The sequence below is a fragment of the Macaca fascicularis genome, chromosome 3 (genome assembly GCF_037993035.2).
Source record: "Macaca fascicularis isolate 582-1 chromosome 3, T2T-MFA8v1.1".
NCBI classification, from domain to species: Eukaryota; Metazoa; Chordata; class Mammalia; order Primates; family Cercopithecidae; genus Macaca; species Macaca fascicularis.
The window spans coordinates 21,435,521-21,458,905 of NC_088377.1; the positions used below are offsets into that span (position 1 = coordinate 21,435,521).

A 23,385-nucleotide genomic window follows, 5' to 3' on the forward strand; every position below is an offset into this window, starting at 1 on the left:
CTGTTTGTCTGTATTTTATAGTTAGTTATAGGCTTTCTGGCACAGTAACAAGCCAGGCTTATCTTAGATATTTACTGTCACAGACTTGATTCTTTTTATTTGGCAGAGACACTGACAGAGTGAGACTAAGATTTGGGGAGCTGGTTGATAAAGAAGGCAAGAGAGGGGATTCAGAGTAAGAAAATATTTGGGGGCAATTCTTGGCCTAAGATTTACCTTGGGCATGTCTCTCGAACTCTTAAAACCTGAACTTTTTTTCCTGGAAAATGAAGATTTTTGTGCCAATTGCTTGGGTAGGTTGTGAAAATTAATAAACCCAGCCCTCTGATTGGTACATAGTATTTTTTGGCCATTATCACTAGTGACAACCTTTCAACTAGGTTAATTTCTCATACTGGTGAACTCCAATTACCTGCCTCCAATGGGTTTATGATCAAACTTGCTTAAGTTTATGTTCAGAGGCTTTGCTTCAACGTGGCTCTAAGATGTTCTAAGGGCACTAGAGTGTTTCTAGGTAAGGTTAAATGGGTGCAGGCTCTAAAAGGCCGACGAAACAGAGAGCTTTCATGGGAATCGTATGCAAATTTGAGGAAGTAAAAGATACACTCACTCCCCAACCCTATATGTATATATGTACATTTCGTGGTTTGAATTAGGATCTTAAATGAAATATAGCCTGGTAAAATGTAGCCTGGATGTAAATCCAAGCTCCGTCACTTAATTTCCCGTTTGAAAAAGTGAAGATACTTATACTTTCCTGGCGCAGTGGTTGTGAGTGTAACATTTGGGCCAAGGACAGAGTCAGTCTATCGTGGCGCAGGGTCATATTTGTACCTTAGACGGCACTTCCACCTGGTGGCGGCGCATTCCAATTGCAAGGCAAAGGACAGAGTGGGGGAAAGGCTGAATTTGACACTCTTAAGTAAAGCCACAATATTAACCTACTGTAAGTGAAAACATTTCCATCCTGTACCTACGGAGTGCTTACTTCAAATAACACTCACGTCCTGGTAGGACAGAGGAATTAGACAATGCGCTGAGTTTTGCCTGCAAGGGCATTCATTCATTCATTCATTTAAGAAACATCTGTTGAGCGCTGACTGTGAGCTGTGCTCTGTTCTGCGCGCTTGGGATACATCAGTGGACTAGAGACAAAAATTCTGCCCCGGGATGCCTTCTCCTATACATCCTGTACTACATAAACTAAACTAGAAAATTTGTAGAGCTCTTACGAATTACAACGTCTTCTCCAAAGTCAAGGCGACATGTCTCGAGGCCTCTATTACCATGGCTAAGAGGAGAACGGGGTGCAGACCCACTCCAGCCGAACTAAGAACCTACCCGGCACAATTGAAAGTTGAGACACGCGCTAGAAGATGTCATCGCTGACAAAACAGAAGACGCCTTCCCCATTCCCCGCCCCCCCCGCCAAAAACATATATTCTTTTAGGGAAGCAAGCGCTTCACCTGGGTGGCCGGAATCGAACCTGCAGAGGCCGGAAGGCGGAGGGCAACGACGCCTGTGGGACTCTGTTTCCCTGCAGAGCCTACGTGGTGGGTGGTAGGCAGGCCGACCGCTCTGGGGGCCCTGCACCTCTCGGTCGGTGACAGCACCCAGGTATCGAGCACAGGTAACGCGCCCGGCTCCGAATCTCGGGGTCTCAGCCCCGGAATCCCCAGCGAGACCTAACGCCCCCTGGTGGCCGTGCGCAGTCTGAGTGCTGGGTCCGGAACATAACTGTCCTGCGGAACTCCGAGTGCGCGCTCCGTTTCCGGGGGAGGAGGGCGAAGAAGGACTTGCGCGCGACGTTCTCATCGCTGCTATGGAGGCGCTGACCATGGGTGTCCGGGCGCTGCGGCTCTGGCGGGTGGCATCCGGTTTGGGGATCAGCTGGAGTGAGTTTCAGAGGCCATGGGGACAGGGAGGAGGCCTAGAAAGTGTTGTCTGTCTGGATTGGACCTGAGGCGGGGCCGGGGACGTCCAGCGGGGCAGAGGAAGGAGGAGGGTTTCTCAGTCCCGCCGCGGCGTTCGGCCTTGCACAGCCTGGGAGGACAAATGTATGGGAACCAGGGGCTGGAGAAGGACAGGGGCAAGTGCAGGGGTCAGGGTCAGGCCGCGGGAGGAGCTTGGGCCGCCTCTGGGAAGCAACGCACGTTCCGTGCACATCTGTCCATGTCTTCCCTGGGAGTACTCGGACTTGCCTTGGCAGGTCCCGTGATTTGGCTTTTCGGAAATAAACTCAGCGTTTCTCATTCTGGATATTGATAGTTTTGGTATGGGACCTTTAGTTTCCTGAAATTTTATTCTTTTCCTTCAGACCTTTTCAAACCGACCACTTTCTTCACCTTCCCAATGACTCTAGTCCAGTTTTGACTCCGTTTCCTGGTTACTTTTTGCCCCTTATTGTAAAGCACTGATTGGAAACACGACAGAGGAAATTGGTGGGAAATAGCCATCTGATGTGAAAGAGCCAGATTTAAAAGTAGAGACACATATCTGGGCCAGCTCTGTTTCTTCCGCTGGGGTTTGTTAATATTACAAATCGGTTTAATTTTACCTCTGAGCGCAGTTTTGGCAGTATGTTAATCATTTTTTTCAGTCTTCATATTTATTGTAACTTCTTCACAGGATTTATAGCAACATCTCCAGCTTCTCAGCTGTCGCCGACAGAATTGACAGAAATGCGGAATGACCTCTTTAATAAAGAGAAAGCCAGGCAGTTATCATTAACTCCCCGAACTGAGAAGATAGAAGTTAAGCATGTTGGGAAAACTGACCCCGGTACTGTCTTCGTGATGAATAAAAACATTTCAACTCCCTACAGTTGTGCCATGCGTAAGTAACAGAATCAGGTTACAGTTTTGACCCTTTTACTTGAGCTGTGTGGAAGAACTGGTGCAGGAGACAGGATGTTGTAATTACTTCTGATCATCTGCGGCCGTGGCAATCCCTTTATACCAAAATCCTTTCTTGAGATCTGCATGGTGACTGCTCCCACCACATCACAGCCGTAGCTAAAAGCGAGCAAATCCCAGCTACTTGGGAGGCTGAAGCAGGAGGAGAGCTTGAGGGCAGAAGTTCAAGACCAGCCTAGGCACCATAGCCACCTCGTCTCTCAAAAAATAAAAATGAATTAGCCAGATGTGGTGGGCGCAGAAGTCCCTGGATTTCCCAGAGGTTCTTTATCTGGCACCTTATTGTTTATTCACTGTCCCTTTAGCTCTGGAGGGTACTATGAGTATTGCAAGATTGGCAGTATAGTGCACAGATTGTCCTACCTGGGGCTTTCTTGAATCTGGCTTTGTTTAGGGTACTAGATTATTTTCTGGCAGAAGGTGGCCAGACCAGAGTGTATTAAGGTGGCCAGACCTCAGTGCATTGTTACTAGTGTGCTTTCTCCTTTAATTTAATTTTAGAGATGGGGGTCTGGCTCTGTTGCCCAGGCTGGAGTGTAGTAGTACTCTCATAGCTTACTGAAACTCCTAGCCTCAGCCTACCAAGTAGCTGGGACTACAGGCACCCACCACCACACCTGGCTAATTTATTTTTATTTTTTGAGAGATAGGGTGGCTATGGTGCCCAGGCTGGTCTTGAACTTCTGGCCTCACGTTATCCTCCTGCTGCAGCCTCCCAAGTAGCTGGGATTTGCTTGCTCCTTTTAGCTGGGCTGTGATGTGGTGGGAGCAGTCACCATGCAGGTCTCAAGAAAGGATTTTGGTGTAAAGGGGTTGCCATGGCCACAGATGATCAGCTTTTTTTGCTGCCGAAATTTCTTTCTCCCCTCTTCATTGTATAGCCTAACTTACGTCTATCATCTGTCTTCCATTGAGCTCTCTCTGTGTTGTATTTTTGTTTGCATTTATATGTACATGTAAATGTGTGACTGGGAATGTGCATGGGGTGAATGTGATTGCGATAAAAGTATTTATATCTTAAAGGAGACAGCTGTGCCCCATGTGTGATTTGGTGTGGAAATGAAGGGAATAAGAACCTCTGTATTTTATTTTTGATCAAAATGTTTTGATAGTACCTTTGGTAGAACTGGTACTATTTAAATTAAAGAAGCGCCAAAATAGATACAGGCATGACTAGCTGCATTGCTTAAACTTTTGGAAAACTCAGTAATGATTCCATTTAGGTAATTAACAACTTTGGTAGAACTGGTACTATTTAAATTAAAGAAGCGCCAAAATAGATACAGGCATGACTAGCTGCATTGCTTAAACTTTTGGAAAACTCAGTAATGATTCCATTTAGGTAATTAACAACTTTAGTTATCAGCTTAAACTGGCCTAAAGAGTGTACACTCCCTCTTAATCTTCCTTCACTCTGGCACTTGAATTAGTACTTATAAAATATTTACTCATTTGGTTTTCAAGTATTTCTGGAACCTCTGCCATATGATAGGCATTAGGATTACAGAGGAGGATAAGACAAAACTCAGGCCCTTAAGGAGCTTTATACACATCACATGTAGTGATACAGTTTCTGAAGCATCCTCAGCATGACCCGTGCTCTGAGACTTTCTTGTCATTCATGCTTGCAGTCATTCAGTAAACTGTTATTGAATACCTGCTAGTACTAGTGAATACCAGGCCTGGTGCTAGGCTCTGGATATACTGATGAGTGAGCAAAAGTAGACATGATCCCTGTCTTTACAGAGCTTATGTAGGGGTCGATAATTTAGACCCTGTAGTTTGAGTACTTTTGTGAGTAGCTATGTAACTACAGAACATCTAATCACAGTTGGCATTGCATTCTGGGATGATGAAACAGACCAGAGCTGATTGGTTTATCTGGGAATTCATATTACGAAGAAATGGTAGCTACAGTATTTAACTTAAAGCATCTATGTCGTGGAAGTAAGAGATGGTTTGGGAGCAAGACCCAAAACCAATCTAGAACTGATTTTTGTAGCTGTGTGTTAATATATTTCCCTTTTCTTTGGAGTTGTGTGTGTATCTATCCAAATACATCTGTGATGCTGCTCTCTAAATATTCAAGTGTAACTCTTAGAAAATTGTTTCATTAATAATTGACAAATTAATTTCAAACTAGATATAGCCTTAATGAATTTTGTAAATGGTTTGGGTAATTTTATTAATAACCAATAAGACCTTGAGTATATCGGGTATTATTTTATTTATTTATTTATTTATTTATTTATTTTTGAGACGGAGTCTCACTCTGTCACCCAGGCTGGAGTGCAGTGGCATGATCTCGGCTCACTGCAACCTCTGCCTCCTTGGTTCAAGCCATACTCCTGTCTCAGCCTCCCAAATAACTGGGATTACAAGCATGTGCCCCCATGCCTGGCTAATTTTTGTAGGGTATTTTTTTTTTTTTTTTATTGATTATAGATGTAATATACTTTTTTTCTCTAAAAAGGACAATCTGCAGAATCTTGCCTTCCCATTGTTTTATTTCTAAATGTAGCACCTAAACATGTACCTTTTCACTCTGGATTTTGTTAGATAATCAGTGTGTTTTAAATTTCTAGATTTAAGTGAGTGGTACTGCAGGAAGTCCATTCTGGCTCTGGTGGATGGACAGCCTTGGGACATGTATAAGCCTTTAACAAAGTCGTGTGAAATTAAATTTCTTACTTTCAAAGATCGTGATCCAGGAGAAGTGAATAAGGTATTTCTGTCTCTACATTCTTTTTCTATTTCCCCAGTATCTTCACCTTTTTATTAAGACCTGTTTCCTATGGGGTGTAACGTAAAAATATGGCCAAGTTCAAATGTTGTGTTGTACTCTTTAGTCAATGTTTTACCTGTTAGATTAGGCACTTTTATAGTTCAAAAAATATCAGTGGCATCCATTTCTGGGTGTTTTTGGTATGCTATGTCTTTTATATTAATATCTTTTTTCAACTTACATTCATTAATCACTATATTGTGGGTGATTCCGTTTCCACTGCTACTGCTTGAATTCAGCGTTTGACCATCTTATCTAGATGATTTCAATAACTTTTTAACTCTTTCTGCTTACCCATGTCCCCACTTTTTTTTCCGGTACTTAAAAGTTGTTCTTTTACAGGCCTGTAACAGCTTTATTAAGTGACATGACTAAGGAGCATGTCACTTACACCTAAAGAACTTGCCTACCTGATAACATTCACATGGCTTTCCAGGGCCTGTATAATCTGTTCCCAGCCTGCCTTTCCAGCTTGGCCTCCCCCTTGCTTCTTTGCTTTTCCTCCTTGTTCTGGCCACATTAGAGTACTTGGCCACTGTATTAGTCCGTTTTCACATGGCTATAAAGAACTCCCTGAGACTGGGTAATTTATAAAGGAAAGTTTAATTGACTCAGTTTTTCATGGCTGGAGAGGTTTCAGGAAACTTAACAATGATAGTAGAAGGGGAAGCAGGAACATCTTACATGGAGGCAAGAGAGAGAGTGGGGAGGGAACTGCTGAACACCTTTAAACCATCAGATCTCATGAGAACTCACTCACTATCATGAGAACAGCCTGGGGGAAACCGCCCCATGATCCAGTCACCTTCCACCAGGTCTCTCCTTCGACCCCTGGGGATCACAATTCGAGATGAGATTTGGGTGGGGACACAGAGCTAAACTATATCAGTCACTAATGGTTTATGCTGTGCTATCCACCTTGCTTTTTTTGATGCCTTCTTCAAATGAGCATTTTCTTTTCTCTCTATTAAAATCCTATTTTTTACAATTCAATTAAAAGGCCATCTGCTTTGTGGTACCTTCTAAGTTTCTCCTTGTCAAAATTAATCCTCTTTTCTCTAAGGTCTCACACAACTTGGCTAGTCTCTAGATATGATATTTGAATTTTGTCTTGTAGCATAAACTGTTGAATGTGAAGATAGGGACCACTTCCCTTATTGGACCTAGTTCTTGATATACATACAGTAGGTGTTTAATAAATATTTGTTGAAATAGTTGAACAAGAAAATGATAGAAATGACAGTAATAGCCAACAATAGGTATGTATGTATTATGTATCAGGCACTGTTCTAGGTGATTTACGGGTATTAACTCGTTTAACCTTCATACAAACTCTACAGTGTTCATACTGTTCTCCCCATTTTCCCGATTAATAAACTGAGACAAAGAGAAGTTCAGCAGCTTGACCAAGGTTACTGATTTATGAACTAGTGGAGCCCAGATTTGAACCTAGGCATTCTGGCTGGAGTTCAACAGACACTTAAAGACATTTAAGTAGGATAGATGAAGAAGTACATGTTGCCACTTGTCTTCAAGGCTTGGGTCTGTACTTATTTTTAGTGTAATATGGTTGTATAGAATTTATAATGGAGAAGTGATCCCACTTTTGTAGTCCTCAAATGTTAAACAGAGCTTCTGAAAAGTGCTCAGAGTAGTGTCAGCAAGAGGGGAACACAATGGACAGTTACACTGCAGGTTTCTCCTTGTGACTGATCAGGTCATTGCTCTGATACCATCTCAATCAGGCATGTCCATGAATCAAAATGTGCTGGTAAGATGAAAGCCCAGTTGCTGCTGCTCTGCTGTAAATATGAGTAATCTGAACGACATGTTAGGGTGTTAGGTGTAGGATAAGAGTCACTAATCATTCATAAAAGTTGAGTTTTTTCTCCATATTTATAAATGGTATAAACAGTTACATAATTAATATCTTTATTTTACTTTAGCACAAGTTTGTTAACAAGTTAACTTTATCCTGGGTTAAAAAAAATACTTTCAGATAATAAAACTATCTGTCAGGGTTGACAACCATTATGGTGCTTGGTATCTTGCACAGAAACATTACTAAGAACCTGAAGTTGATGCTTCATTCTTTCTTGATTTTTGCTTGGTTGAGGTAATGTCATCGTCTGATGGTAACTGTTGCTACGTTGTGCGAACAGAGATATATGAGAAATATTTTCGAAGTCAAAAGTTCACTTACAATTTAATATTGTCGAAACTTTAGTGAATCTCAGTGTGCTTATATATATTTTATATATGTATGTATTTTTTTCTAGGCTTATTGGCGTTCCTGTGCTATGATGATGGGTTGTGTGATAGAGAGGGCATTCAAAGATGAATATATGGTCAATTTGGTCAGAGCTCCGGAAGTTCCTGGTAATGTACACATATAAATATATGTCTTTTTGTGATCCTTAAATATTTTGGTACCTATTTTTGATGATGTATAGAGTTTAGTTCTAATTTTATCTAGTATAAATTACCATTATACATGTTTCATTTATCATGAGTAACAAAATCTATCTTATTATGATGAAGCATGAAGTAGTCTTTGCAGGTTAATAATTAACATCATAGAATTACTGGAAAATGTTTGTCTTGAATATGAATTTCATGGAATTCCACTATCTCAGCATTTATTTATTTATTTGAGACAGAGTCTCACTCTCGCCCAGGCTGGAGTGCAGTGACACGATCTTGGCTGACTGCAAGCTCCGCCTCCCGGGTTCACGCCATTCTCCTGCCTCAGCCTCCCGAGTAGCTAGGACTACAGGCGCCCGTCACGACGCCCAGCTAATGTTTTTGTATTTTTAGTAGAAATGGGGTTTCACTGTGTTAGCCAGGATGGTCTTGATCTCCTGACCTTGTGATCCTCCTGCCTCGGCCTCCCAAAGTGCTGGGATTATAGGCGTGAGCCACCGCTCCTAGCCCTCAGCGTTTATTTTTTTACAACGTTAAGCATATATTTCCAAATTGCATGTGTAGAGGAGGAGGAAATATGAGTATAAGTAGACTGCTGGAAAGAGCTGTCCTTAGGTGGTAATATTTCACCAGATATGACTGTTACTCTGGAGAGAGACAGCACTGTGGTGAGATGAAAGGGTGTACATTGTAATTTTGCTAAAACTAGGATTTTGGAATAGTAAGTTTGGTAAGATCACATGTATAATTTTTTTTTTTTAAAGAAGTAGGTATACCTAAAATATGTGAAAGAAACTCAAGAAATGATTCTAAGAACAAAACGCCAAAAAGAAGCTATTTAGGCGATATAAAAGAAATATAGCATTTCATGTCCATTAAGTTATTTATCTTCTTACTAAATATGTTGTTCTTTTGAAAATTTTTTTTTTTTTTTTTTTTTTTTTTTTGAGACGGAGTCTAGCTGTGTCGCCAAGGCTGGAGTGCAGTGGCATGATCTTGGCTCACTGCAACCTGCAACTCGCAGATTTAAGTGATTCTCCTGCCTCAGACTCCCGAGTAGCTGGGATTACAGGCATCTGCCACCACGCCTGGCTAATTTTTGTATTTTTAGTAGAGACTGGTTTTTACTATGTTGGCCAGGCTGGTCTTGAATTCTTGACCTCAGGTGATCCACCTGCCTCGGCTACCTGGAATTTTTACATCTGATAACTTTATGAAATCTGTATGGTAATTAGCATTTTTGAAGAAAACTTCAATGTTTAAAAAATATTAGTGATTAGTGATTTGGGGTTAACAATCTTTTGGCTAAGGGAAATTTGATAGAGCTCTGGCAAGCAGCTGGAAGAATGGCAACCATTTTATAATTTGTAGAGTTGGGAGAGATTGCTAATCCTTCATTTCGTAGTCTAAATATTCAGTTGTTGCAAATTAGGAACTTTCTGTTAGGGCAGATTTGACTTTGCTTTTTATTTTGGTTGGATTTACAGTAATTTCTGGTGCCTTCTGTTACGACGTAGTTTTGGATAGCAAACTTGATGAGTGGATGCCAACAAAAGTAAGTGTATTCTTCTGGAGTATTAATTTTAGAGTGTCTGCCTTTCTTTGTTAGAATGACTCCTGTGTTAGTTTTGTTGAATAGTACTGCACATTGAGGACATTTAAAAGAATCTATGTATCTATCTGTGTATCTATGTATCTGTCTGTCTGTCTGTCTATAGGTGTTGTTGCTTTTTCAGCGTATTGAAGACAGAGATATATGAATGAGAGTATTTACATCAACATGGTCAGTTGTCTTGAAACTCTATGTCCTGCTTGACCTTTTCTTGATGTTCCTTCTAAGCGGTTTTAAGGTAGTGGTTTTCAAGAGGCCCAGAATATAAAATATAAAAACTTAACTATCTTGACCGATATGGTAGTAGGGGGCCTGGCGCCATACCTGTTTGGATCACTGGAGCACAATTTGAAAACCACTCCCTTAAACCATTTTAACTTGTTGCATACAGTGAGGTCCCTGTATATACAAGGGGCACATTGAGAGCTGGGTGAATTAAAGAATCCAACTTTGACAAAGCTAACTCGAGCATCAACAAACGAAATATTAACAAACTAAACTCTTTGTGAATGGTCTGCCTTTGTAATGAGGATGGTCCTTGTTGGTCTGGGACTTGGGTAGCAACAGAGCCTAACAAGGACAGTCTAGATCAGGTGCTCTGTAGGTAAGGGGTGCTGATGGTTATCAAAGATCAAGCCTGGAGACGTAATTCTGATTGGGAAGAATAGGCAAATACCTAATTCTTAATTAAACAAAACTATATGTCCTATGTATTGGGAGTCCGGAGATCTGAAAAGGGGAAGCCGTGTAGCACATCATTTTATCATTTCCACTGTGTACATTCTTTTTATATTTAGTATCTCTGAAAATATATGAGCCTTATAGTAGATGGTATCTTGCAATTAGAATTTGTAGTGTGTTTTTGTTTTTGTTTTTTCCTTTAGTAATATATCTTAGATTTAGTGAAATACTCTAGTGGTTCTTAAAAGCAAAGATTTTGAAGTAAGGGCAGATCTAGTTTTAAATTTGGCCTTGGAAATTACTTTCTGTATAATCCTGCCCATATTACATAATATTGAGAGGGAGAGAAGAGGGAATCAAGAAAGAATGAGAAAAAGGGAGAGGGAAGAGAGAAAGAAGAGGATGGAAGGAGGGGAGGGAAAGGATTGGAACTATTTCTTCATGACTTCTGGGCTCCTGTCAGTGTAGCTTCCTTTTCAAGTATGTCTCCAAATTTAAGATTTTCTGGGCTCCTGTCAGTGTAGCTTCCTTTTCAAGTATGTCTCCAAATTTAAGATTTTCTGGGCTCCTGTCAGTGTAGCTTCCTTTTCAAGTATGTCTCCAAATTTAAGATTTTCTTTACTGGGGCGAGTTACGTAAAAACTGAGGTCAAGATTTAATTTTCATTATCTATGAAACATAACTGCTTTTTTCTTTCTTTCTCTCTCTTTTTTTTTAAGAGATGGGGGTCTCACGATGTTGCCCAGGCTGGCCTTGAACTCCTGGGCCCAAGCAATCTTCCTGTCTCAGCCTTCCTGGTAGCTGGGACTGCAGGTGTATGCCACTGTGCCTGGCTTTTGCATTTTTCTTTTTTAAAAGATAAAGCCTTACAAAAGAAATCTGCAAGCTGATTGCAAACTGCATGGAGTTGGGTTGAGTAGACAGCTTAAAGAAAGTAGAGTAGAGTTACATTGAAGGAATAGTTGTATTAAACCATGAATGTTGATTTTTTTATATGGTAAATTATTCTTTATAGAGAAGAGTCATTTCATGCAAAAAAGTCTAATAGGATTTTTATGGAAATAATTTTATTATAAAAATTACTTGTGTAATAGTGCTTGGTCTTTTCTGTATTAGTAATGATTTGTAGTATGAAAGTTTAATTAGAATTTTTATTAAAAATCTTACAAACATTGTTAATGTGTATTATTCATCATTTTAATTGTGTAAAATTGACATTTTTATTAAGCAAAAACTTAATATTGGACATGTTATACTTTTACAGGGTTGGTGATGATGTTACATTTCTAGTGAAACTTTCTTAATTATGAAAACAATAACTTTTTCCCCATACATTTAATAAACTTAGTTTTATTCATACTGTAAACACATTTTTATGTCTTGCTATTGAATTATTGGCATTTTTACTTGGTGCATCATAGTTTTAATAACATTTAAGATTGTGTAATTTGAATGAAATTATAATATAATTTAGATAAAATTTCTTTATAGGTTTATTTTCAGTAATTAGTATTAATGAAGGCTGACCCCTTAATTACTGGTAAATAAGAAGTTTTATAGTTTATGGTCGAAAACTTCATTTGTTGCAAATTAATAACTACCTGTTCTAACAAACTTGATTTTGTCTTTTATTTTAGTTGGATTTGCAGTACTAAGCATAGAGTTTTGTCTGAACTGGCTTATGGAGAAATGCTTTTCAGTAAATTGTTACTAAAGGTTATTACTTTCATTTTTAAGGAGAACTTACGTTCTTTCACAAAGGATGCTCATGCTTTAATTTATAAAGATCTTCCATTTGAAACTCTGGAAGTTGAAGCAAAAGTGGCATTGGAAATATTTCAACACAACAAGTAAGTGTTGGCTTTCTTTAAATCAAGGCTAACTCTTCCTGTATTATATGTAATAAAGAAAATTCAGGTCTTAAGAATTTTTATATTTGATATACATATGACAGTGTATTATTTTCCACTCTGAGACCTCTGTTTCTGATCTCATTTATTTTGCTGAGGAAAATGTTCCCCACCTCCCTTGATAATTTTCTCACTTTGTTTTACTTCTCTGTTCTTGGACCAGCCTTTCTCATTATTATCAACATAGTAGTATGTTTCCTTTTTTTCTTTCTAGTGTGAAGTGATAACGCACGTTAAGCAACTATATAATTTTGTGTATTTGGCAGCGTTTCTCTCCTACCCCTCCACACTTAAAATGACACTGATAAGATTGAAAATGCAAGCAGTTTGGAAGAGGGCTAATAGCTGAAGTAAAATGTTTACACAGCCAGGTTTTAGTGTTCTGCATGTGAATTATTCATTTGATGGATTTTCTTTAACATTTTAATTCCTGCCTGGCTTCTCAATTCTCACTCAGAAAACTTTCACTTCACCTTCTACTACCGGTTATAAGAACATAAGCTACATTTTAACGTTAACCTAATAGAATATTAGAACTTTAGAAAGAGAAATCTGTGCTGTAAAAAAAACCAAAAAAAAAACCACCAAAAAAACCCCAAAAAACCAGAGTCTGAAGTCAAAATATGCACCTACAAATTGTTAAAGGTTATAGATTAGAATTTCTTTAGGTATCTAGAAGTTGAATTACAAATTCTTAGAGGGATAGGTTATCATAAATATATTGGGTTAGTTATTGAGTGTGTTTTTGACACATACTTTATAGCTTAGCATTTTTCAAAGCTATCTGTCTCATAATATTCTTCCATAAGATGTTAATTGACATATGAAACCATGTACTGTGTTAAGCTGAGTTTGAAGAACAGTGGCTTAAAAAATTTTACTCATTGCACTCAAGGGTCTCCGAAAGTGGACACTGAAAATTTCCCAAATATATTTGCCCATGAAACACTTTATCTTGAAACATTTTTAGCGTGTCCTGGAACCAGTGGACTTAGAAACCAGTTGTAATGTACTGTTTTAACTAGAGTACAGATAGTATTGTAGAACCAAACCACCATTTATAGCATTGATTCTACAAGAAAATTCTTTGGACTGTCTGAACACGTCAAGTCACTCTCTGTGCCAGAAGTCTAGGCACATGCTCCCAAAAGAAATATAATATGAGACATCTGTATAATTTGCAATTTTCTAGTAGTTACATTGAAAAAAAGTCAAAAGGTGAAGTTAATTTTAATGATTTTATTTAAATGATACATCTAAAATGTTATTTCAGTGTAATCAATATTAAAATATTGATGTTATTTTATATTCTTTTTCACTCTAAATCTTCAGAACTTGGTATGTGTTTTACACTTAAGGCTCATTTTAACTAGTACTAATCACATTTAAGTGCACCGTGGTACTTACTGGACAGTGTACTTTTGACTTCCATTCAGTATACATTGAGATTTCCCATTCCGCTACCTAACTGTCAGGGACTGTAGGGGCTTCTGGGACTTTTGTAGCTTAGTTGAGTGTGTGGTAGGAGGAAGGGGATAGTTCTGGAGGAAGCTGGACAGGACAGAAGAGTTGAATCATTGAAGGTGGGTCTGTGATTGAGCCTTTCTGCTGCAGGGGTAATGGTGGGGCCTTTTTGTGGCTTTGACTCTCAGGGGACAGGAGCATCTCTTGGAGGTGGGTCAGGAGGGACAAGTATTCAAGGTACTTGGCACCCTTATTAGTGCCTGGGGGACTGTAGCAGTCAGGGGGTGTTTTTGCATAAACCAGTGTTCCCCAACTTTGCCGCATAATTGCGCATACACCTGTGGTGCACATACACATATTACTTGTTTAGCACCCTGGGGTAAATGGACAAAGCTCTCAATAGTAAATGGTAAAGTCGTGGTTTGAACCTGGGCTGTGCAGTTTCATCTGTGCCTTTAGCTATACTGACAGGATTGGGTAGATTTGAGAGACACTGGGCAGTCAAATTGACAACCTGATAATGAATTGAATGGAGGGGATATGGTTGGAGAAAGAAATCAAGGAAATCTCCCAGGTTTTTCACATGGACACCTGGGTGGTTGGTGGTGGTGTACTAAGACAGGAAATTCAGGAGGAAGAACAAGTTTGGGCGGGAAAGAGGTGATAATTTGTGCAGTTTGGAAATTTCAGGGTAAGGTGCTTGTGGAACATCCTAGAGGGATGTCCAGATGGGTCTTGGAAACTGTGGTCAGAAGAGGTAGGAGATGAGAGGCAGAGATATAGGAGATATAACTACCTAAATTGTAGCTCAGAGGCTGGCCTAAGGAAGATGCTTGAAGTGAAAAGAGGGTGTAGCATAGAATTCTCAAAGGGTAGAGAAACACAAGAGTGGCCAGAGATGTAAAATAACAAGCAGTAAGGAATGCCACTGATACCCATGGAAAGAGCACTTTGAGGTTCGGTGTGGTGGTTCATCGCTATAATCCCAGCACTTTAGGAAGCTGAGGCAGGAGGATTGCTTGACGCCAGGAGTTTGAGACCAGCCTGAGCAACTTAGCAAGACCCTATCTTTACCAAAAAAAAAAAAAAAAAAAGGTTAGCCTGGCATGGTGGCTCACACCTGTAGTCCCAGCTACTTGGGTGGCTGAGGCAGGAGGGTCGCTTGAGCCCAGAAGTTTGAGGCTGCAGTGAGCTATAATTGTGCCACTGCATTCCAGGGTGGGTGATAGAGCAAGACCCTGTCTCAGAAAAAATCAAAATAAATAAAAATGGAAAGAAAGAACACTTTGAGAAGTGGAGGTGAGCATTGGTATTAAGAAAATGAGGAACAAAAAGTGTTCATTGGGTTGACACCAAGCAGGTACCTGTGACTTTCTTGAGAACAGTTTGGCAGAGTCATGGGGCTGTGGCCAGATTAAAGGGAGGTTCCAAGTATAACCCACTCTCGAAAAGTATGGCTGAAGAGGAAGAGAAAGGGAGGAATCTTTAAACACTTTTTCACTTATTTAGGGTTAAAAAAATGTTTTTTTCTTTGCTGCTTTTCAGGTACAAAATAGATTTCATAGAAGAGAAGGCATCTCAGAACCCTGAGAGAATAGTCAAGCTACACAGGTAAGTAAAAGTCTAAAAACTGGCTGCTGTGTTAGAGTAAGGCTTAGCTTTATTGTTATCTGAATGAAGCATATGACCAAAAAAGATGAATTTGTACCTTATTTTGTTCTTTTCACCTTATTTTTTTTGCTTTGTTCATTGTTTTGATATGGTGGTAAATGGAAGCTTTAAATTACCTTCAGGAACACTTGTAGTTTCTATAATCCTCATTTTATTGTTTGCTATTTTTATTTAATTTTGAGTTGAAAACCACTGTTTAAGAATGTAATTTTTAGGAGTTAGTTTTGAAACTGGGCAAGATAGTCATTGTTACGAATTGAACATGTTAATTCATATGAATATTGACTGACTAGTAATTATCTATGATACATGTTAAGCCAGAATGTGCTTTCTGACACATGGATAAGAAAGGTTCACTGCTTATGATGACATTCTCCCATGGAGAGCAAGTCCCAAGACAATGCATTCTGCAGAGATGACTTCATGACCTGGATCTGTTTTCTCAACCTCCTGTTTTTATGAATTGGACTTAACTTTTTTCCTCTAGAAACTGCCCTTTGTTTCTGAACACAATCTGTCCTACACGCTGAATTCTAAACTTTGTTATATGGGTTGTTTTAAGGTTGTAGATGATCGGTTTTAGGCAGTTGAATCAGCTTGATAGCATGATGTGTTGTGTGACTCTTAAAGACCTTAAAATTTATATCAATGCTAATTAAGAAAATGGTTCATTTGATTTAATTTTCAAAGTTTTAGCCTCTTTACTTGAGGTCATTATGTCAGGGGTCATCAGAAACTAAATTGAACCATATATAATGTTCTTGATTAGGGATGCTAGCAGCAAAGAGAATGAAGAGATTTCTTTTTCAAGCTCTTACAAATTATTTGATGTTGCAGTTTTGTTTGTTTATTTTTAAATCAATCAGAATAGGTGACTTCATTGATGTGAGTGAGGGCCCTCTTATTCCAAGAACAAGTATTTGTTTCCAGTATGAAGTGTCAGCAGTTCACAATCTTCAACCCACCCAGCCAAGTCTCATACGAAGATTCCAGGGTGTGTCTTTACCCATTCACTTAAGAGTAAGTAAAGCTTAAAGTTCCAGGCCTTCCAATTTGGGTATAGATATAATTCCGGACTTGATTTTATACCAGTTTGAAGACTATAAACTTCTAATTTTTCATAAGTTATATGACACTAATATTTTGTAAACTCAGGTTTATGATTAAAAACAAAGTTGCCCACGGTGTAAATATACAGTTACAAAAGAAACATTAGTTGAAAAGATTAAATCAAATTGATGTAGTATTTAAAATTTTCAAATTAGCATAGGTGAGGGTACAGTGACAGAGCGGGTATTAGAGTGCATATTGGTAAGACCTTTCTGGAATGCCTTTTAAGCTTAAATTTGGCATGATCTTCCCTCTAATTTTAATGATCCATTCATGACCCGAAGCCTGACCTTTTCCACATTGCTCCCACCCCTTGCTAATCTTTTTATTTAAATTTTTGATTTTGAGATAATTGCAGTTATAAGACATAGAGAGATCCCATGTATCTTTACTTGGTTTCCTCAATGGTAGCATCTTGCAGTACTAAAATACAGTATCACCACCAGGGTATGGACAGCGATACAATGAAGATACAGACCAATTCCTTCACCAAGCGGATCCCTCATGTTGGCCTTTTATAGACACACGCATTTACAGCCACTTCCCTCTGTTGCCCCCATTACCCTGCCTGCTTCCCCCTGCCAACTACTTATCTGTTTTCCTTTTCTATAATTTTGTTACTTCGAGAATATTACATGAATGGGATTGAACAGTATGTAATTTTTTGGGATTGGCACTTTTCACTCAGTATAATTATCTGGAGATTCATCTGAGTCATTGAGTATATCAGTAGTTCATTCATTCTTATTGCTAAGTAGTATTACTTGGTCTGGATATATCATGGTTTGTTTAACCATTCATCCATCAAAGGACATCTGAGTTCTTTTCAGTTTTTGGCTATTACAAATAAAGCTGCTGTGACATTGTGTGCAGGTTTTTGTGAATATTTCTCTGGGCTAAATATAGGAGTGCAGTTGCTGGGTTATGTGATAAGTGTATGTTTAGTTTTTTAAGAAACAACCAAATGTTCCAGAGTGACTGTACCATTTTACATTCCCACTGGCAATGTATGAGTGATCAGTTTTTCCACATCCTCACTAGCATTTGATGCTGTCAGTCCTTTTTTTTGTTTTAGTCATTCTGGTACATTTGTAGTGATATCTCATTGTAGTTTTAATTTGAATTTCTCTATTGACCAATGGTATTGATCATTCTTTTCATGTACTTATTTGCCATCTATATATCTTCATTGGTGCAATGTCTGTTTATGTCTTTTGCTAGTATTCTAATTAGATTGTTTTACTTTTTAACAGTTGAGTTTTGAGAGTTCTTTATGTGTTGTAGATATTAGTTTTTTGTTAGATATGTAGTTTTCAGATTTCTCTCTTTGTCTTTACCTTGTGTTTGTATATGTGGCTTGTTTTCTCATTCTCTGAGCAGCCTTTTGCAGAGAAGACGTTTTTAATTTTGATGAAACTAGTTTATCAAAATTTGATCAAATTTTTGTTTTTATGGATTATGTTTTTGGGGTTAATTCTGAGAACTCTTTGATTAGCCCTAGATCCCAAAGATTTTCTCCTTTTTTTTTTCTTCCTAAAGGTTTTAGAGTTTTACATTTATTTAAATCTGTGGTCCATTTTGAGTTACTTTTTCTATGAGTGTGAGATTTAGGTTTAGGTTTAGGCTTTTTTTTTTTTTTTTTTTTTTTTTGGTGGGCTATAGATGTCAAATTGCTCCAGTACCATTCGTTGAAAAGGCCACTCTTCCTCCACTGAGTTACTTTTGCATCTTTCTTAAAAATTAGCTGAGCATATTAATGTAGGTCTATTTTGGGTCCTCTATTCTGTTCCATTGATCACGTATGTTTAGTTTTCTACCAGTACCACACAGTCTTGATTACTGTAGCTCTAAATAGGCTGTGAAATCAGGTAGAGTAATTCCTCCCTTGTTACTATTTTTTAATCAAAATTGTTTTAAGTCTTCTAGTTTATTTGAGTTTTAATGTTAGGATAATATTTTCAATCTCAACAGAGTCTTCCTGAGATCCTGATAAGAAGTCCATTAGAGCTGTATAGCAGTTTGGGGAGAATTGACATCTTTAATATGTTGAGGTTTCCAGTCTATGAACTTACTATATCTTCTTACTTATTTATATCTTCTTTCATCGCTCTCATTTTGTAAAATCTAGCACACCTCTCATGTACGTTTGACTTTGACTTTTCTCCACATACCTGCTTCTTTTCCTAGCCTTCCCAATTTCAGAAAATGGGATCATCCTTTAACTCAAGCTTGTCCAACTCACAGCCCGTGGGCTGCATGTGACCCAGGATGGCTTTGAATGAGATGCAAATTTGTAAACTTTCTTAACTTTCTTAAAACCTTATGAGATTTTTTTGTGACTTTTTTTTTGTTAGCTCATTAGCTGTCATTAGTATTAGCATATTTTATGTGTGGTCCAAGACAATTCTTCTTCCATTGTGGCCCAGGGAAGCCAAAAGATTGGATACCCCTGGTTTCCTTAGTTGTTTAAGGTAATCTTTGATTCTCTTTTTCCCTCGTAGCCATGCCCCAGCCCGTCTATCCGCAAGTCCTTTCAACTTTTAACTCTGAGACATATTCTGAATCTATGCACCTTTTAGCATCTCATCTACTACTACTTCCCTTATCCAAGTTCCTCTTTGTTTTCACTCACCTTCCTTGCTTTCACTCTTGCCCTCTACAGTGCATTTTCCACTTAGTAGCCAAAGTGATCTTTTTAATACACAATCTGTTGTGTACTTCCTCTGCCCCAAACTTTCCAATGGCTTCCCTTGAACAAATCCCAACTCTTTACCCTGTCTCACAAAGCCCTGCATTATCTGATCCCTGCTTGCTTCTCTGACTTTATCTAACACCACTCCTTTCCTCATTCACTTTATTCCAGCCACAGCTCAAGGTCTCTACACCAGCAGTTCATTCCGCCTGAGTCAGGCATGGTGTTCCCTTCAAACATACCAATCAGCTCTTTCCCTAGAAGGGTTTGTGTGTCGATATTTATTAATTTTACCTTTTATTACAGATTTTATGCAGTGTGAAATAGTCACTGGCCTGCCCATATGCCTTGGTATCACTTTCAGTTGACCTAATAAAATTGATGTGGTCATGATACACTTTGTACAGGTTTCCTTAATGCATTCTGATAATCCTCTGCTACAGGAGATTGTTAAGGACTAAGGAAATTGAGTTTAAATTTTACTATTGTCTTGGGAGGCCAAGGCAGGAGAATCGCTTGAACCCAGGAGGCGGAGGTTGCAGCGAGTGGAGATCGCACCACTGCACTCTAGCCTGGGCGACAGAGTGAGACTCCATTTCAAAAAAAAAAAAAAATTTACTATTGTCTTTGTTAGGTTTTTTTATTCTTTAGGGTAACTTGATGAATTCTTTGGGTCTGCCATTTCAGTGTGAAGATGTCACAGTTGGTTTTTAATGACTATCTTATTATGATTTGAAGAATGACTTCTAGAATATTGAAACTGGCTATTTAAGGATTGAACCACAATCTATGGGAAAGTAGGGCAGATTTTTGCTTCCTATTAGAAGAAATGCTTTCTGTGATGGAAATGATTAAGAGGGGCAAAAGTGAAAGAAGGGCACGTTCAATCCTTAAGTGTTTTTTTCTTAAATGCTCACTGCAACCTCTGCCTCCTGGGTTTAAGCAATTGAAGAAAGCAAAAAACAAAGCAGCTATCCTATGTAGTACCTTTTTTTGCTACTTTTATAACCACTTATCTATACTAGTGCTGCCTAGCTTTTTATTTATTTTGTTCTAAAAGCTATATAGTCTGTCCCTTTTACTTTGACTTTACTACTTTATTTAGTTCATCGCAAATCTTTTCTTTTCAAGGCACATTTTACGATATGGGATAAGCTATTGGAAAGATCTCGGAAAATGGTAAGTGTTTTTGACAGCTAATGAGTACTCTTCTATAAAGAAATTCATCAAAATTAACCAATAACAACCAAAGGGGTGGGGGGAAATGAAAGAAACAAAGAGAAAGGAAAAAGTAAGTTGTCTCAATAGTCAAAGCAGTGTTGTGATTGTTCACTAGTGTTTTGGTAAGGGTAAAGTTGTAACTTGGCAGTTCTCTTTTGATTTTGTTTGTTAATGTCATGAAAATGATATTGTAGAGCTTGAAGAGAAATAATATTACTATGTAATAGTAATAGTTCTTAATAGTTGTAATGGTATCAGTTAGATCTTAGAATTTTTTTTTGTAAACTTAATGAATATTTAAAGGATTAAGATTTGTCAGTTATATTTTAAAGCTGTCTTTAGCCATTAACAGTAAATGTGCAAATGTCCTCATGTCCTGAAAAACCAGATTTGAATGTTTGTGTTTTTGTAGTTTATTCTTTGTCATTAGCATTTAGACTTCATGAGTAGGAATGATAGTATTTTTTTTTTTTTGAGATAGAGTCTTGTTCTGTCTCCCAGACTGGAGTGCAGTGGCGCGATCTCGGCTCACTGCAACCTCCACCCCCCGGGTTCAAGCGATTCTCGTGCCTCAGCCTCCCAAGTAGCTGGGACTACAGTGCCCACCACTACGTCCAGCTAATTTTTTTGTATTTTTAGTAGAGACAGGGTTTTACTGTGTTAGCCAGGATGGTCTCGATCTCCTGACCTCCTGATCCACCCGCCTTGGCCTCCCAAAGTACTGGGATTACAGGCATGAGCCACTGCGCCCGGCCTGAGTGATTGTATTTCTTGACCACAACTATCCCTGTTTCCTATTTCATAGGTTAAGTGTGCCTCTTTTACTTAGGTTATCTGATAGCTGTCCTGTGTAATCTGGCCTCATTAGGCCTTCCTCCTTATCCTGATTTCCCACAATGACACAAACACTCTGGTTAAGCTTGCAAGCACATTAAGCATCACACATTAAACTTATTTTCAAGTTTGCTTAGTTTTTCTTTCTGGACTCCATTTCCCATTCTCTTTCTGTCTATTTACCACACAGTCGTTCTTCACTACCTCGCCCGAGTCATACCTCCTCCGTGGAACAGTCTCAGAGTAATCTCTAACAAATAATTACTCATTCATATAAGTTTGTGCTTGATTGTATACATCCACATACTGTTTTTTGATTGTTTTCTTTGCCCGTACAGTTATCTTCTACCAAGGCTTTCAGGATTTGTTTTATTTGTGTAAGCCCAAAGTTTGAACACAACATTAGCACATGAAGGGGTTACCCAAGAAATATTTATTGACAGTTTTTCATAATGATATATAAACCTAGTTTTATTAATGACTGTACAGATAGGAATTATTGTTTACGGACTTCATAATAATGTTCTTGGGTAAGGGGTATATAAATTTTTTTTCTAAGGAGAAGAAATTATCTTTGAATGGAGAGAGTAATTTTCTCTTTTTAGTTGGTCACAGTGATCGTTTTAGATTAAGAAACTAAAGAAGAAATGTTCAGCATGTTTACTTGGAGTTAAGTAAAATTAAAAACAATTTAAAAAAGAAACAAAAGAAATGAATATTAAATAAATAGTTTGGGAAACTAAAGAAGCAATAGTGACTGAACACTTTAAAAGGAATGAAAAATGTAGAAAAACAGTAGAGACAGTGTCTTACCTAGAATATCTAATGATGTTAGTCAATACATATTTTTTCAAACATTTATTCTAGTTTAGTTGCTTTTTTCTACTGTCCGTTTTGCTTTTCTGAAGGGATTAGATTAAACGTGGTTCATTGATTCAACACAGACTTACGATAGTTTATTGTGTACCAGGTACTGTTATGGTCTGGTGGTACAAAAAAATGAATAAAATGTACTTGCTGCCTTAGGGAAGTAATGTTGATTGATAATTAGACTTATACGGAGACAGTTCAGGTGTACATGTGGGGCTCTGGCATAAAGAAGAGGACTCAGACCAAGCTGGGGAGTTGCTTAAGGAAGGCTTCCAGGAATTGGAGTCTCTTAAGCTGATCTTAAAGGGTGAATAAAAGTGGACCATGCAGATACTCTGTTGGAGAATGGGTTGGAGGTTATCTCAGAGGAAGTCACTTGCCTACATAGAGAACATGATGAATGTAAGATGAATTTGAATGTACAGGTCACATGTAGGGTAGGTAATCAGTCAGTCCGTAAACAGAATATGAGGGGCTTGTGTTCCATGTTGTGGAACTTGCATTCCTGACTTTCCTCCTCCACCTCACTGAGATAATAGAGAGTAACTGGAGAATTTTGAGTAGGGAAGTGACCTGTTGATCAGCTATTCTTGTTTAAAAGCTCATTGTAGGGGTATCATGGGATATAGCTATGACTTAAGCCAAGAGTTCTGTTAGGGGGATAGAAGAGAATGAGGCCCTAAAGTTCAGCCACGATAGGGAGAAGGACTGTGAGAGTTAACTTAGGCTGAATGAGTAGGACTGTTGATGGAATATGCAGGTAGGAAGAAGAGAGTGAATTCTTGAATGCTGTCCTTAGGTAGCCGGGTGGAGCCCTTTACCAAGATAGATGATGCAGGCAGGACAGGTTTTGGGGGTGTTGAATTCAGATTTAGCTGTGTCTGTTTGATGAGTCTGAGTGACACAGAATAGAAATAGGGACATAGAGATATCTATTTAGACTAAATCTGTAATATGCTTTATTCTAAATGGAATTATACTCCAAAAGAAAATAAACTGATTTAAAATAGCTTGTTACAGCACTTCAGGTGTTTTTTCTTACACTAATGATTTTGTTTTACAGCTGAAAAGTAAAATGGCAAACTTGAGAAGCCTGGGTATAATATGCCTTAGATTATATTTTTGAATGGAATTATTGTTCTTTACCTGATAATTTATATTGGTTACTTAGCCTTTAAATCTTTCTCCTTACCTA

General features: G+C 38.4%; 1 protein-coding gene across 36 annotated transcripts in view; it reads left to right on the forward strand.

Moving 5' to 3' along the window:
• The first annotated feature begins 1,817 nt into the window (after positions 1–1,817).
• The window catches only part of MRPL39 (mitochondrial ribosomal protein L39), a 237,688-nt gene continuing 216,120 nt past the window's right edge, over positions 1,818–23,385 (forward strand). For 34 of the 36 annotated variants that reach the window (XR_010585418.1, XR_012432084.1, XM_074034187.1 and 31 more), the window contains exons 1-9: positions 1,818–1,896; positions 2,630–2,836; positions 5,502–5,641; positions 7,981–8,080; positions 9,613–9,680; positions 12,156–12,268; positions 15,338–15,403; positions 16,330–16,483; positions 20,397–20,444. Coding sequence is in view for 34 of the 36 variants with exons in the window: in XM_074034187.1 (XP_073890288.1) it covers positions 1,824–1,896; positions 2,630–2,836; positions 5,502–5,641; positions 7,981–8,080; positions 9,613–9,680; positions 12,156–12,268; positions 15,338–15,403; positions 16,330–16,483; positions 20,397–20,444 (969 nt within the window). In the remaining 2 variants the exon portion in view is untranslated. Of the gene's footprint in view, positions 1,897–2,629; positions 2,837–5,501; positions 5,642–7,980; positions 8,081–9,612; positions 9,681–12,155; positions 12,269–15,337; positions 15,404–16,329; positions 16,484–20,396; positions 20,445–21,510; positions 22,033–23,253; positions 23,288–23,385 lie in introns of those variants that run through there. The other 2 variants (XM_005548901.4, XM_045389198.3) reach the window with 2 other exon arrangements.